The 13,199-nt window shown below is 44.9% G+C and overlaps 1 protein-coding gene across 1 annotated transcript in view; it reads left to right on the top strand.

Moving 5' to 3' along the window:
* ABL2 (ABL proto-oncogene 2, non-receptor tyrosine kinase) overlaps positions 1-8,984 on the top strand; it is a 68,773-nt gene extending 59,789 nt beyond the window's left edge. Inside the window, exons 9-11 of the mRNA XM_070746666.1 lie at positions 740-829; positions 2,459-2,632; positions 6,177-8,984. Coding sequence (XP_070602767.1) covers positions 740-829; positions 2,459-2,632; positions 6,177-7,885 — 1,973 coding nt within the window. The 3' untranslated portion in view covers positions 7,886-8,984. The remainder of the gene's footprint in view (positions 1-739; positions 830-2,458; positions 2,633-6,176) is intronic.
* The last annotated feature ends 4,215 nt before the right edge of the window (positions 8,985-13,199 follow it).

Below are 13,199 nucleotides of genomic sequence, written 5' to 3'. Positions count from 1 at the left end.
CGTCTGGGATTTAAGGGGCGGGAAAGAAAGCGGGCCTATAATTGGCCCCTTTCTTTCCCGCCTTTACTTGAAGAGCAGCGGCAGTTCCTTTAATTTCAAATTCCGGCGCAGCGATCGGTCCTGTGCGCTGGAATTTGAAATTCCCGGGCTGGGGGTTAAAAACCTCTGCGCTATAGCGCGCTGCGCAGCTTAGAGGGAACTATGCTTGGGGGTTCTAATTTTTTTTCAATTACCCATTTGCTGCTATTGGAAGAAATTTGTGAAGGTTTGTGAAGGTTCAAAGTAAATGAAGGCATATTTATTTGTCGTGTAGCAGTTCAGTGTTGTTCTGACCAGCAACTTACATGACTTTAATTGAGTTTAGCCAAATATGTGGAGAATGGGAAGATATTATTCTTCATAAATAAATGGAAGCTTTAATATCATGCTTATCAGACATTCAAGGCAAAGAAGATTTTTACTTTCAGGCCGTTTATCTGGGTCTTCCAAAAATATCTGGCCAATCAGTACTGGAAAGGGAATACCAGGCTACACAGCTATATCAAGGTATTTCTTACATTCAGACATATTGGCAGTATTTTTAAGATATTTGAAAATGGAATGCAATAAACCCATGATAAGAACCTTAAAAATGTTGCCAGAGTTACAATGCAAGATACTCTTGCTCCAGAATAGAGAGAATTAGATTGCAAATTCTAATGGAAATAGTAATTAACTGCTACTTTTTATTACATTGTAGGCTGGAAATGGAGTCCCCTAGATAGACCTTCATTTGCTGAAACTCACCAAGCTTTTGAAACCATGTTTCATGATTCTAGCATCTCTGAAGGTATGGACCTATTTGCTAACTTATTCTGAAGTTTCTATTATATTTTTGAAATCAGGGGGGGGGGGGGGGGGGGGGTGTTGCTTCCCTAATGTAATCAAAATAATTTGAGTACCTTTTCTTAGGCTACTAGATTTCTACTAAAAACAATCTAGATCGGCGGGGAAGATCCCAAGCATGGCCATGTGTTTGGAACCTCTCCGGCTGCCGGGAGAACGGGACACAGAGAGAGCTGCTGCCCACCAGGGAGTGGTGGTGCCCAGCAGAGAGGATCCCAGGCAAGGCTGCATGTTTGGAGCTTCTCCTACTGACACATGGCACTGCCGAGATGGGAGGGAATGGAGACAGCTGCTGCCACCCATTCCAGGGGCGGTAGCAGCTCTCTCCATTCCCCCCACCTCAGCAGCCAGAGAAGCTCCCAAACGCATGGCCATGCTTGGGATCCTTCCTACTGGGAACCACCATTCCCCAGCCGGCAGCAACACTCTGCCTTCCCACCTTGGCAGCCAGTGAAGCTCCGAACACGTGGCCATGGACTCGTCCCAGGGCCCTCTGAACAGGTCTCCCTACGTAGCCTCCCCACTGAACTACCCCAGTGTTCAGCCACCCAAAAGGAGCCCGCCCTCTGAGTTCTTCCACGTGCCCAATTTCTGCAGCAAATGAGCTGGGGGCGTGAAAAGCTCTTCCCCTCTACCTGCTTGCTATTTATTACCCGGCAGGTAGTGGCGTCTTGTTGGTCTTGAGCGGGATGGGTGTTTGCAGAGCCAGTAACAGCATGCAAGTAGAGAGGAAGTGCTTTTTGCACCTCCAGCTCGTTCATTCAGGAAAGAGCGGATGCTCCGAAGACATGTGAGGATGGGCTCCTTTTGGGTGGGTGAACACTGGGGTAGTTCAGCGGGGAGGCTACCTATTCAGAGGGACCTGGGTGGGGAGTGTTTTGTCTAATTCGACTATGTTTTTTCTCTTTTCAGACCAGTTCCTAGCAAGCGGTGCAGGTGGCGGCACAAGAGCTGCTGATATTTGTGCATAGCTTGGTTGGAGCTGGTCTGAAAAGGAAAAATAACAGCCAAATCTGTTGGCTGTCAGTGCCTGGGTATGGAATAACTGATTGAGATTCAGCCTTGGCAAAAGTGAGCGGGTATCCATTTAGAAACTCACCAGTTCTGCCAAAATACATTGATTGTATCATTTTTGACTCTCAGTGAGATTGCTTCTCCATTGGGAGCAGACCTGTACTTTAATGGTCCTCATAGCTCCTATTAGAACAATAGGTGGACATGATAATCAGGAAAACATTTGTCCACTTTTGGTTATTGAACTGAACATAACATTACCTAGATGGGACACAGAAGATCGTTACTTTTATTCTTTTCATCTCTTTTATGGATTGTTATAATTTCATTCAGGATTGTTGTTGAACACCATCTGGAAATTTCACTTAAGCAACCCCAATACTGTCATATAATATAATTGCTGTAGGAAGTGCACAGGCTAATAATATGTTTCCAAATGCATATTATGCATATTGCATTGTTGCATTCACTTCAGTTGATTCTCCTCTTGCTTAAATTTGGTTGACTGAAGCAACCTATAATTAATGAATACAAATTATTTCATGCATATTTATTGCAGAAGTAGCTGAAGAACTTGGAAGGACCGCTTCTTCTTCTTCAATAGTTCCATATTTGCCTCGATTACCTATACTTCCTTCCAAAACTAGAACCTTAAAAAAACAAACAGAAAACAAAGAGAATATTGAAGGAGCACAGGAGATTATAGAGCACTCTGCATCCAGTTCTGCTCCAGGTATGTTATTTGAGTGGTCCAGTCTTAAGGACTTTGGTCCTGGGAAATAACAAAGAAAGGGAAAGATTCTGGAAAATTGGATTACAACTAGCATTGCAGCACATGATTTCTCATCTCCCCCCCCCCCCCCCAAAAAAAAATTCTTGAACTCTAATGAGAAGGATGCACCAATCTTCAGGAACAGGTTTAAACATCCATAAGTACTTAGAGTAGGAGGTTACATTTGTTCTGCTGTTGAATAGACATAAAAAGTGGATACATCCCTGTGTATTTATGGATGGTGAAGGAAGCAGAATATCTGGCCAGCTATTTAGATTATATATTAGATCAGTTTGAATGTGCGAATTCCTAAATTAATCTGATTTTTGTATTAAAAGTAATATCATAGTAATCCTCCCTCCCCAATATTTTCTCTCTTAAATCCAGTCAATTGTAGATTAACTGCTTTTCTTGCTAAGAATGCAGTAATAGCCATAATAAAACAGAAGAAATTTAAGCAACATAAAATAAGAGAAATTTACTTATTTGAATAGTATGCTAGCTAGGGAATATCTGAAATCAATATATATCACTGGAGTCAGGACAAGGAGAGAAGATTAGGAAATTAAAAGAAATGAAGGACTGTGCCAGATATCAGTGATGTATCCATGGCCATGTATCCTGATTGCTGAGAGGAAAGAGAATTCCTTTAAATATGCTTTCCCACAGCAAAGAGCACAGACTCAAGATTTCTAAGGCTTCAGTGCCACTTATCAATTCTTCTGCTTTTACTGGGCAAAAAGGGATAATTCTGTAGACCAAATTCCTTTCCTCTATTTCTTTTAAAAGTTAAATACAGTGGTACCTCAAGATATGAACCCCTCGTCTTACGAACTTTTTTTGTCTTACGAACGGCAAAACCGAACTTCCGGATTTGGCATTCCGGAGGCTGCTGGGAAACCCCGCAGCCCAGCTGTCACCTTTTAAAACAGCTGGGGGGGCTTCCCAGCAGCCTCCCGAAGCCGAACCCGGAAGTTCGGGTTTGGCGTTCGGCTTCGGGAGGCTGCTGGGAAGCCACCCGGCTGTTTTAAAAGGTGATAGCCGGGTGGCGGGGCTTCGCCGCGGCGGCGGCAGGTTGGTAAGATGGAAAACGTTCGGGAGGCCGCTTTGGGTTTTTGGCTGGGAGGGAGGGCAGGAGGTCCGGCGCTGGGGGAGGGAGTCAGGAAGGTCCTCCTACTTCCCCCCTCAGCGAAAAACACAAAAACTGTCTGCCGCCGCATGACAGGCAGGGCGGAGCAGCGTGGAGCAAAAGGAGTCTGAAACTGCCAGCGGCTTCAGCTTCCCATTGCTCCGCGGGTGGTGGCAGACCGCCTTTGTATTTTTGGCTGGGGGGGGGAAAGCAGGAGGCGCAGGATTGGGCCGGCGGCGGGCGCGGGGGAGAGGCAGCAGGTCTGCATCCTGGGCGGGCGGTGAGCAAGGAGGTGTGACCGAGCGGACCCGGCTCAGGCTCCGGCTAGGACGGGGTGGGCAGCGGCTGGGCGCGGCGGCGAGGGTGCGTCCGACTCGGGGCTGGTGGCGCCCGATGCAGCGGGGAACAATCAGCGTGGGAGGCAGGAGAGGACCAGGCAACCGGAGCAGCGGCGCCACTGCTCCCGGCTTGGCTTCCCTGGCCGCCGCAGGCAACGCGCGCTGCGATCTTCCAGGCCGGCCAGGCTCAGTGACGGAAGGCGGTGCCTGGCCCGGGAGACTTGGCCGAAAGGGGCCGGGGCTTGATCCGCTGAGCCTGGCCGGCCCGGAAGATTGCAGCGTGCGTTGCCTGCGCCGGCGAAGGAAGCCGAGCCGAGAGCGGCTGCGACGTTGCTCCTGGCTTGGCTTTCCTCGCTGGCGCAGGCAACGCGCGCTGCGATCTTCTGGGCCGGCCAGGCTCAGCGGATCAAGCCCGGCCCGGCAGCTGCCTTCCGTCACTGAGCCTCGCCGGCCCGGAAGATCGCAGCGCTCGTTGCCTGCGGCGGCGAGGAAAACCGAGCCAGGAGCGGCGGCGACATTGCTCCCGGCTTGGCTTCCTTCGCCGGCGCAGGCAACGCGCGCTGCGATCTTCCGGGCCGGCCAGGCTCAGCAGATCAAACCCGGCCCGGCAGCTGCCTTCCGTCACTGAGCCTCGCCGGCCCGGAAGATTGCAGCGCGCGCTGCCTGAGGCGAGGGAAGCCGAGCTGGGAGCGGCGGCGACGCTGCTCCGGTTGCCTGGTCCTCTTCTGCCTCCCACGCTGATGTTCCCGGGCCGCTCGGTCGCGCCTCCTTGCCCGCCGCCCGCACGCCCAGGATGCAGACCTGAAAAACGTGGAGGCTGGTGAACAAAGGCCAGAACTTTCGGCTTCTGGGTGGATGGGAGGAGCTAAGCGGCCGGAGGAATCAATGCCGCTGGGCTGGTAACATCTCCCCAATGTAAAAAGCCGCTGGGCTGGTTTAGCTCCTCCTGTCCAGCCCGAAGCCGAAAGAAAAACGTGGAGGCTGGTGAGCAAAGGCCAGAACTTTCCGCTTATGGATGGATGGGAGGAGCTAAGCAGCCGGAGGAATCAATGCCGCTGGGCTGGTAACATCTCCCCAATGTAAAAAGCCGCTGGGCTGGCTTAGCTCCTCCTGTCCAGCCCGAAGCCGAAAGAAAAACGCGGAGGCTGCAGGAGTCGGGATGCGTGGAAGAGGTGTGTGCGTGTGTGGAAAGGGTCAGCAGGAGAACTGGGGGGACCCCAGCCCACGCCTGCTGCTTGCTCTCCCGGAAAGACCCCAGCCCACACCTTCGGGAGCTTCCCAGCCAGGTCCCTTCCAGGGGGCAGTGGCCACTGCTCTCCCCAGTTCTCCCGCTGACCCTTTCCACACACGCACACCATCCCCAGCCTCCGTGCCGCCGGTTGGCTGTCATCTTCTAAAGAAGCAAGAAGAGGAGGAGGAGCTGGGCGCCGGTGGTGGCGGAGGAAGGCGCCCAGCTCCTCCACTTCTTGCTTCTTTAGAAGATGACAGCCGGCCGGCGGCACAGAGAATGTGGCCCGGAGGCTGGGAGGGAGGCGGAATACAGGAGGAGGAGGAGGAGGGAGGTCAGGAGGGAGAGGGGGAAGGAGGGAGGGAGGAAATCAGAGAAGACACACGTACAAACCGCCCGTGCGTTTCCCTCCCTTCCCTTCCAGTCATTGCAAGCCGGACAGTAACTGTTGACTTTTCCGTTAATCCACCCACGAGGCTCCCTCCGGGCAGCCTGCGCTGACTCCCCCGTCTCCCCCCCCCTCCACCCACACCCAAACAAAATCCAAATGCTGGTGGAAATGAGGCAAAAGGGGTGAATTTTGGGCTTGCACGCATTAATCGCTTTTCCATTGATTCTTATGGGAAACTTTGTTTCGTCATACGAACTTTTCACCTTATGAACCTCCTCCTGGCACCAATTAAGTTCGTATCATGAGGTATTACTGTATCAATGTTTCTCTGGTGAACAACAAGGCTGTTTCCCCTCCTTTCAGAGGCACAAAGTTACTACATCATCATGAACAGCTGACTTTTCTGTTCTTTTGTCTAGGTTTTATCAGAAGCACACAGCAGACCAGCGGATCCCCAGCACTACCTCGTAAACAGAGAGACAAGTCACCTAGTGGCCTGTTAGAAGATACTAGAGAAACGACCTTTACCAGAGACAGAAAAGGTGGTTTCTTTAGCTCATTCATGAAAAAGAAAAATGCCCCTACACCTCCCAAACGCAGCAGTTCCTTCCGTGAAATGGAAAACCAGGCTCATAAGAAGTATGAATTAACGGGTAATTTTTCCGGAGTTGGCCCATTGCAGCATATTGATGGATTTTCATTTACCCCCTCCCAGCAAGATGGAAACCTTTGTTTATCCAAGTGTTATATTGGAAGCTTTGCACAGCGGAACTTCTATGGGGAAGATGGTGGTGGCGGCAGCAGTGGGGGCACAAGCATTGGCAGTGGTTGGTCTGGCATCACAGGCTTCTTTACACCTCGCCTGATTAAAAAGACATTTGGCTTACGAGCTGGGAGGCCCAGTGGAAGTGATGAATCTTCAAAACCTTTTCCCCGATCAAACTCCACATCTTCCATGTCTGCAGGTCTTCCTGAGCAGGAGAGAATGGCAATGACTCTTCCCCGAAATTGCCACAGGTCCAAAGTTCAACTGGAAAGGACGGTATCCACTTCTTCCGAGCCCGAGGAGAACACAGAGAAGTCCAATGATCTTCTCCCTAAAAGGTGTGAAGATAGTCATACGTTGACCAGAAGCCGACAAAAAACTAAACTGCTGCCGAGGGGTGCTACAACTCTCAGGACTCCTTCTGTGGACACATCCGTTTCAGAGAAGGATTGTCAAGGGCCAACAGCAGCAGCAAGCCTGAAAAGCAAAGAAAAAAATAGTGGGATACGACAAGGTTCAGTAGAAGGAGAAGAAAAACCAGGCTGGCCTTCTCCAGCCAAGGCTGCAGCAATACTTCCAACCACTCATAATCACAAAGTGCCCGTTCTCATCTCACCTACTCTAAAGCATACACCAGCCGAGGTGCAGCTCATTGGCACAGACTCTCAGGGGAATCGGTTCAAGCTCTTATCTGAGCATCAGGGCACGGCTTCTAGCGACAGGGATAGACCCAGACGGATAAAACCAAAGTGTGCTCCACCTCCACCACCGCCTCCGCCGCCGCAAGCAGTCCTGAGGCTCCTTCATCAGCCTCCAGGTACCTCAGATACAGTAGAAGAGTTGGATAATGGAGCGTTGGTACAGCCTGGGCAAGATAGTGAGGGCAGCAAAAAGGTAACATTGGCACCTACTGGTGGAAAAGCTGGAAGGCCAATAATGCCTCCACCTCAAGTGCCTTTGCCATTGTCTCTGTCACCTGCTAAAATGGCAAATGGCACAGCAGGAGCTAAAGTTGCTCTGAGAAAGACCAAACAGACCGCTGAGAGAATCTCGGCAGACAAGATCAGCAAAGAGGCGCTTCTGGAATGTGCCGACCTCCTCTCCAGTGCCATTGCAGAGCCTACCACAAATAGCCAGCTGGTGGATACTGGGCACCAACTATTAGATTACTGCTCAGGTTATGTGGACTGCATCCCCCAAACGCGCAACAAATTTGCCTTCCGGGAAGCTGTAAGCAAACTGGAACTTAGCCTGCAGGAACTGCAGGTGTCTTCGATAGCTGCTAATCTGTCTGGAGCAAATCCTGTACTTAATAACTTACTGTCTTGTGTTCAAGAAATCAGTGATGTTGTTCAGAGGTAGCTACTGTCAAACCATCTGCTTAGGAAGAAAAAAAAAGTTCACAAAATTGAGAGAAGAGTCAACGGTGACTTCTTCTAATCATTTTTCCCTATGTTAATGTTTTGAAAGAAGAGACTGATACAGTACTTGAGTAAGTTTTATGTGAAGTACCTCAGATCACTGAGCTCACATGTTTACAGGTTCATCTCAGTACATGGGGCAGATAAGAGGGAAGCAAAGTTTCACAGGGGTCAGAGGATTGCAGCCGAGGCAGGGAAAAATATTGAGAATTTACCTTGGTGAGAAAATTGCAAAAATAGAGCTTGTGCTCTTGTTCACTTCTGGGAGGAAGGAGATTCCACGAAGGTACCTTTGGTTTGATTAAGGTGCTTTATCCTCGATGCTTATCCAGTTGATTAGAATTACTGGACAAGAGATGAGGTTCTTTTTCTGCACTACTCTGTGTTTTAACTTTCTGAGGTCATATCAGAAAGGTGTATAGGTGCCATTGGAAGTCAACTAGATCTTTCCAAGAAAGAGGATAATTTTGAGGGAAAGTGTTTTATATTTTAAAAAAAGATTGGCACTGTAGGAAGTGCATGCACTAGCCTGTCTGGTAGACCTTCTGCAGTGCAATTGGTTGCTGTAATCTTAAATTCAAAAAAGAAAAACAAAAGAGCTGGAATATGAAATGCATCCCCCTTTATCATCCCCATCTCATATTAGTCACTCACACGTTCACTCTTTCACAGCATCTTGAATGACAATTTAAGCAGACTTGCCACTGGATTTCACACAATCACACCTTACACTCAAAACTGCAGTCATCACCATGTGAGTAGCATAGCATGGTTAGCTAACCAATGGCAATCACTTGAGTTCTTTGGGGGATAGCATGCCCAAGAAACTGTTTTATCTCTGGTGTTGAACTTTGGTACAGTGATGGCTTTGTTATACCTTGAGGAGCTTTTTGAATTAAAAACACTACAGAATGCTGCTAGTGTTCTTTACATTCCTATTTTAATTGTGCTTACCTTAATGTCATTTCTTTTGGAGAGAACTAGAGACCAGAGGCCTTCATATTTTCTAGTAGAACTATAAATTTGTTTTTGGAATACCAGTTCAAGTGTATTGCTGATATGGATTCTTTTTTTAGATTTTTGCTTTATTTATAGTTTCAAGACACTGCCTGCACATGGATTCATTATAAATGATTAGTCTGTATAAACAAGCTGCCATCTCCCTTCAAGTAGTCCAGTTGCAAAGCTCATTCATCTTTTAAAGTCAGCTTGCTACGGGACCACTAATCTAAAAAATCCACAGATGTTAAGTAAATGATATTCTGTTTTTTTCTGTAATTAATGTGACCTTGAACTAGCATTTGCACAACACGTTTGCTTCTGAAAGATGGAGAAATCAGGCTATATGCTTCCATGAGGCCTCTTTTTTTTGTTTATCCCAGATCCCCTGAACTCATTCTGTTTATTGAAATTCAGCAACAAACTATTGAAAAATGGAGTTGTGGTTTCCCATTAATTCTTTTGTTAAGAAACAAAACAAGGAAGATATTTGATATTTGAAAGGCTTAATAGAAAGAAATCATGGACACCCTGTGTGAAATGTCTTGGGAATTCTGATCCCTCCATCTCATAACATAGTGATACCATTTTGTTTTATAGTGCTGTTGGCTACCAATAATTAGTTATGTTTGTCACAAGTAGGTTCATTTTAGCCTTAAAGCATACATAAATGGGTTTTTAGCCGTACTGTTTGGAAAAGGAGATTGAAAGCACATTCATGCTAACCAGAATCCTGCCATTAAGTTTTCCACAAATTGCACTGAACAAGCAGCATTATTAGATGGGAAAAACTCACAGAAAGAAAGCACATTTGGGTTCCATTTCTGATTCAGAACAATAAGGTCTTCACATAGTGGAAATTAAGCAGGCTCCACAATACTTCCGATCCAAAAGGGGAAATGCTAAAAAGCATCTAGAGCTACTCTCCTAGTATTTGTTTGCAATTTATCTTTTTTTAATGGGATTGTACGGTAGCTAACACTAGCATGCAGAGGTTGTAAGTAGTTTTCAATGGATTCAATGGGAGTGTTCCCGCTACCTGGAATCATTATTCCGATTTTGAATCCAGACTGCTGCACAGCCTTAGAGAACAGCACATGCTGCAGATATCCTGTGCACAATTTCTTCCATTTCTGAGCAAGAAAAAAAATGGATATCTATACGTGTCTCTACAATAATCATATTGAAATAAGGAGATACCCATTCTCATCATGCAGACAATTTTTTTTCTTGATGGCTTTTAAAATTGGCTTCTGGCGCCCATTGTGTCTTCAGTCACTATTCTGCTTTCCTGAGTATTCTGGATTTGAGTTATTCGTATACTATTTACATATAGGACAATGGTTTATGTAGTATGTTTATATATGCTGCTCTTAATACAAAATCTGTCTTAAAAATGCAAGGATAGTTTTAAAATCTTTCCCTCACAGAGTTTCAATTCTGTTGTCACTGAAGTAACTATTCCAAAATAAATTGACTTTTTTCTGGTAAGTAACAAGTAGCTTGAAATGGGGAAAATGTAATTTTATGATATTGCACATGTACATACACAGACTCAAACACGCCTACCTTCCAGGTATATACTACAGTTTATGTCTGCAGACTCTTTTTGCACCAGGCTGTTAAAATCATCCTGTTTGTCACAGAATTGTACATTATATCATTGATATAGTTTGTTTAGATCATTGAGTCCAATTGCTGACAAATGTTTGCCTTCAGAAGTTAAGAGGACATTGGACAGCTACTTGTATCAAATTGCATAGTATCTCCTGCTTGAGTTGTTGACTAGAAGACCTCCAATTTACCTTCCTGTTCTATTCTGATTTATTGAAATATTTCCAATCTTGCATTATATGAAGGCTTAACAATAATAAATTATTCACAATAGATACACTAAAATAAATTATTGACAATAGACACACTACAGTCAAGAAATTATTAACAAAAGACACACTACAATCAAGAAATTATTGACAATAGATACACTACAATAAATTATTGACAATAGACACACTACAGTCAAGAAATTATTAACAATAGACACACTACAATCAAGAAATTATTGACAATAGACACACTACAGTCAAGAAATTTAGTAACATCTTTATTCAAAAATATAAGAACTCAAGAATGAAATTTACCCCATTTAAACAGGAAGCTAATTATAACAAAATCATTAGGATTGTGCATGTTTTATTTTTCCCCCATTTCAATTGTTATGTAGTTTAAGTTCGTATTTGCTAAATATTAAAGTTTCAACTAGGGGTGATCAAGTTCCAACTCTAGGCAAATTTCTGTTAATATTTTCTGTGATCTTTTCTGATGCTTCTTAATCACCTTTGACAATTTTTAGCTTCTCGTCCCAGTTTAGATGGTGGCATAATAATAAGAAGCATAATCCAGGCATTATTTTGCATATTAAATGTAGAGACAATTCACATTCCATTCTCTGAAATAGAGCAAAATTTTAAAATCACTATGTCTGGAAAGACAGTCAACCCCCACCCCCACCCCGGATCATTAGGGGTCTCTGAATAGTATCTGCTAGGCCCATGACTGCAAACCTATGGCAAGCGTGCCACAGGCGGAATGCAGAGCTATATCTGCACATGAGCCATTGCTCAAGTTCAGCTCCAATGAACATGTGGGCGCCCACCAGCTGATTTTTTTGGCTCATACAAAGGCTCTGGGATGATGTTTTCAACCTCTGGAGGGTGCTTATGCCCTCCCCAAGCCCCAAGAAAGCTTTTTGGAGGGTGAAAAATGGGCCTACCGAGCCCACTGGAAGTCAGGAAATAGAGCGTGGGCGTGTGGGCTTTGAATATGTGTGTGGCACATGCACATGTGTGATAGTACACACATGAACTATTTTGGCACTTGAGGAAGAAAAGGTTCGCCATCAATGTGGTAGGCAGTGAGAGCTTTAAAGCCATTGCCCCAAACTGGTACCTTCCCGATAGTTTAATTTCTACTCTCGTACAATACATCTTAGCATAATCCAACCTAAGGTTGGGTGTTGTCTGAATGAAGGCTGTTTGAGATTGTACTATACTGAAGCTTTGGATATCCAGATAATTTTTTCTGGTTTTGCATGAGTTTCAGATAAGCATTTTGATCTTTCTTGATAATGGTAGGAAGATGTTATCTATTGCTCGAGTAATTTTTTTCAGACAATTATGCTTAACTCTTGCCTTTATTATTTTTGTTATTATAAAATTTGTGCTCCATGTCTTCTTTTATTGGTTACCTTGCTACATACAGTGAAGATATCGGGGCGGGACTGTATATTATGTATGCTGTTCTTGAAGCTGAATGATTCAGAAATGAAGTCACTGTAAATCTAAGCTGTCGTTCTTTTCTTTCTGGCTAAACAAGACAGGAGTGCATTCTATGTTCATTTGCACCTTTGATAGAAGTTTCTATGGTCTATTTGTGGCAAAGGGATGGATTTAATAGTTAATGGAATCTTGCGAGAGAACTCTGGTTTTAGTTGGTGGAATAGTTTGTGTTCTATATATGGATTGGTTCCTTTTTCAATTCAAAATGTTGCCAGATTGTCTTTGTTATAAGAAGCAAATCAGTCCTCTTGCATAATGTGAAATAGCCTTTTGATATTACATACAATTCATTCAAAAATTATATTGCTGTGCGCCTAATGGCAGAAATTCTAGAGCAGTGTACTATCATGCTTTTTTAAATTATTTTTTAAAATAATTGTAGCACTGAAGATTGATTAGAAAACTCCAGTTAGCTCAAAATATAGTAGAAAATTTATATGAAAATATCAGGCTTCTCCAGGAAATTCATCTCAAAATAAAATCCATGGGAGGGGGGGGGGGGGGTCTTGGACAAACAGGAATTTCCTGACCCCATGGATTTGCGAAAAAGTGAAGTATTATCTTTCCATTAAGTCAGGAATATTAGGTGCTCAAAAATGGTTCTAATTTTTGGGTAACTAAGGGCTCCTGTGAATAGAATGTTGTTACAGGAACAATTTGCAAGCTGTTAAGAGGTAGAATTACTAAGGTAATTGGGTCAGGCAGATTTTTGTTTGATTTTCTCATTGCTCCTCTGGTTTTTTGTGGTTTGCTGCTGATATTTCACAGGACAGTTTTTAGGAGTGTCAATAATCAAAAGGATTGTAAGTTACCCATAGCTCTGCATGGAAAATTAGGGTTTTCAATAACATTTTCCTTGATTCTCTGGTCTTAAAGCAGGATTGAAGATAAGGCATTCATTCTCTAAGGAAATTATTC

The sequence above is a fragment of the Erythrolamprus reginae genome, chromosome 3, assembly GCF_031021105.1.
Source record: "Erythrolamprus reginae isolate rEryReg1 chromosome 3, rEryReg1.hap1, whole genome shotgun sequence".
Lineage (NCBI taxonomy): Eukaryota > Metazoa > Chordata > Lepidosauria > Squamata > Dipsadidae > Erythrolamprus > Erythrolamprus reginae.
The sequence above is the reverse complement of the archived record's forward strand: the minus strand, read 5'-3'. Positions and strand labels throughout refer to the sequence as shown.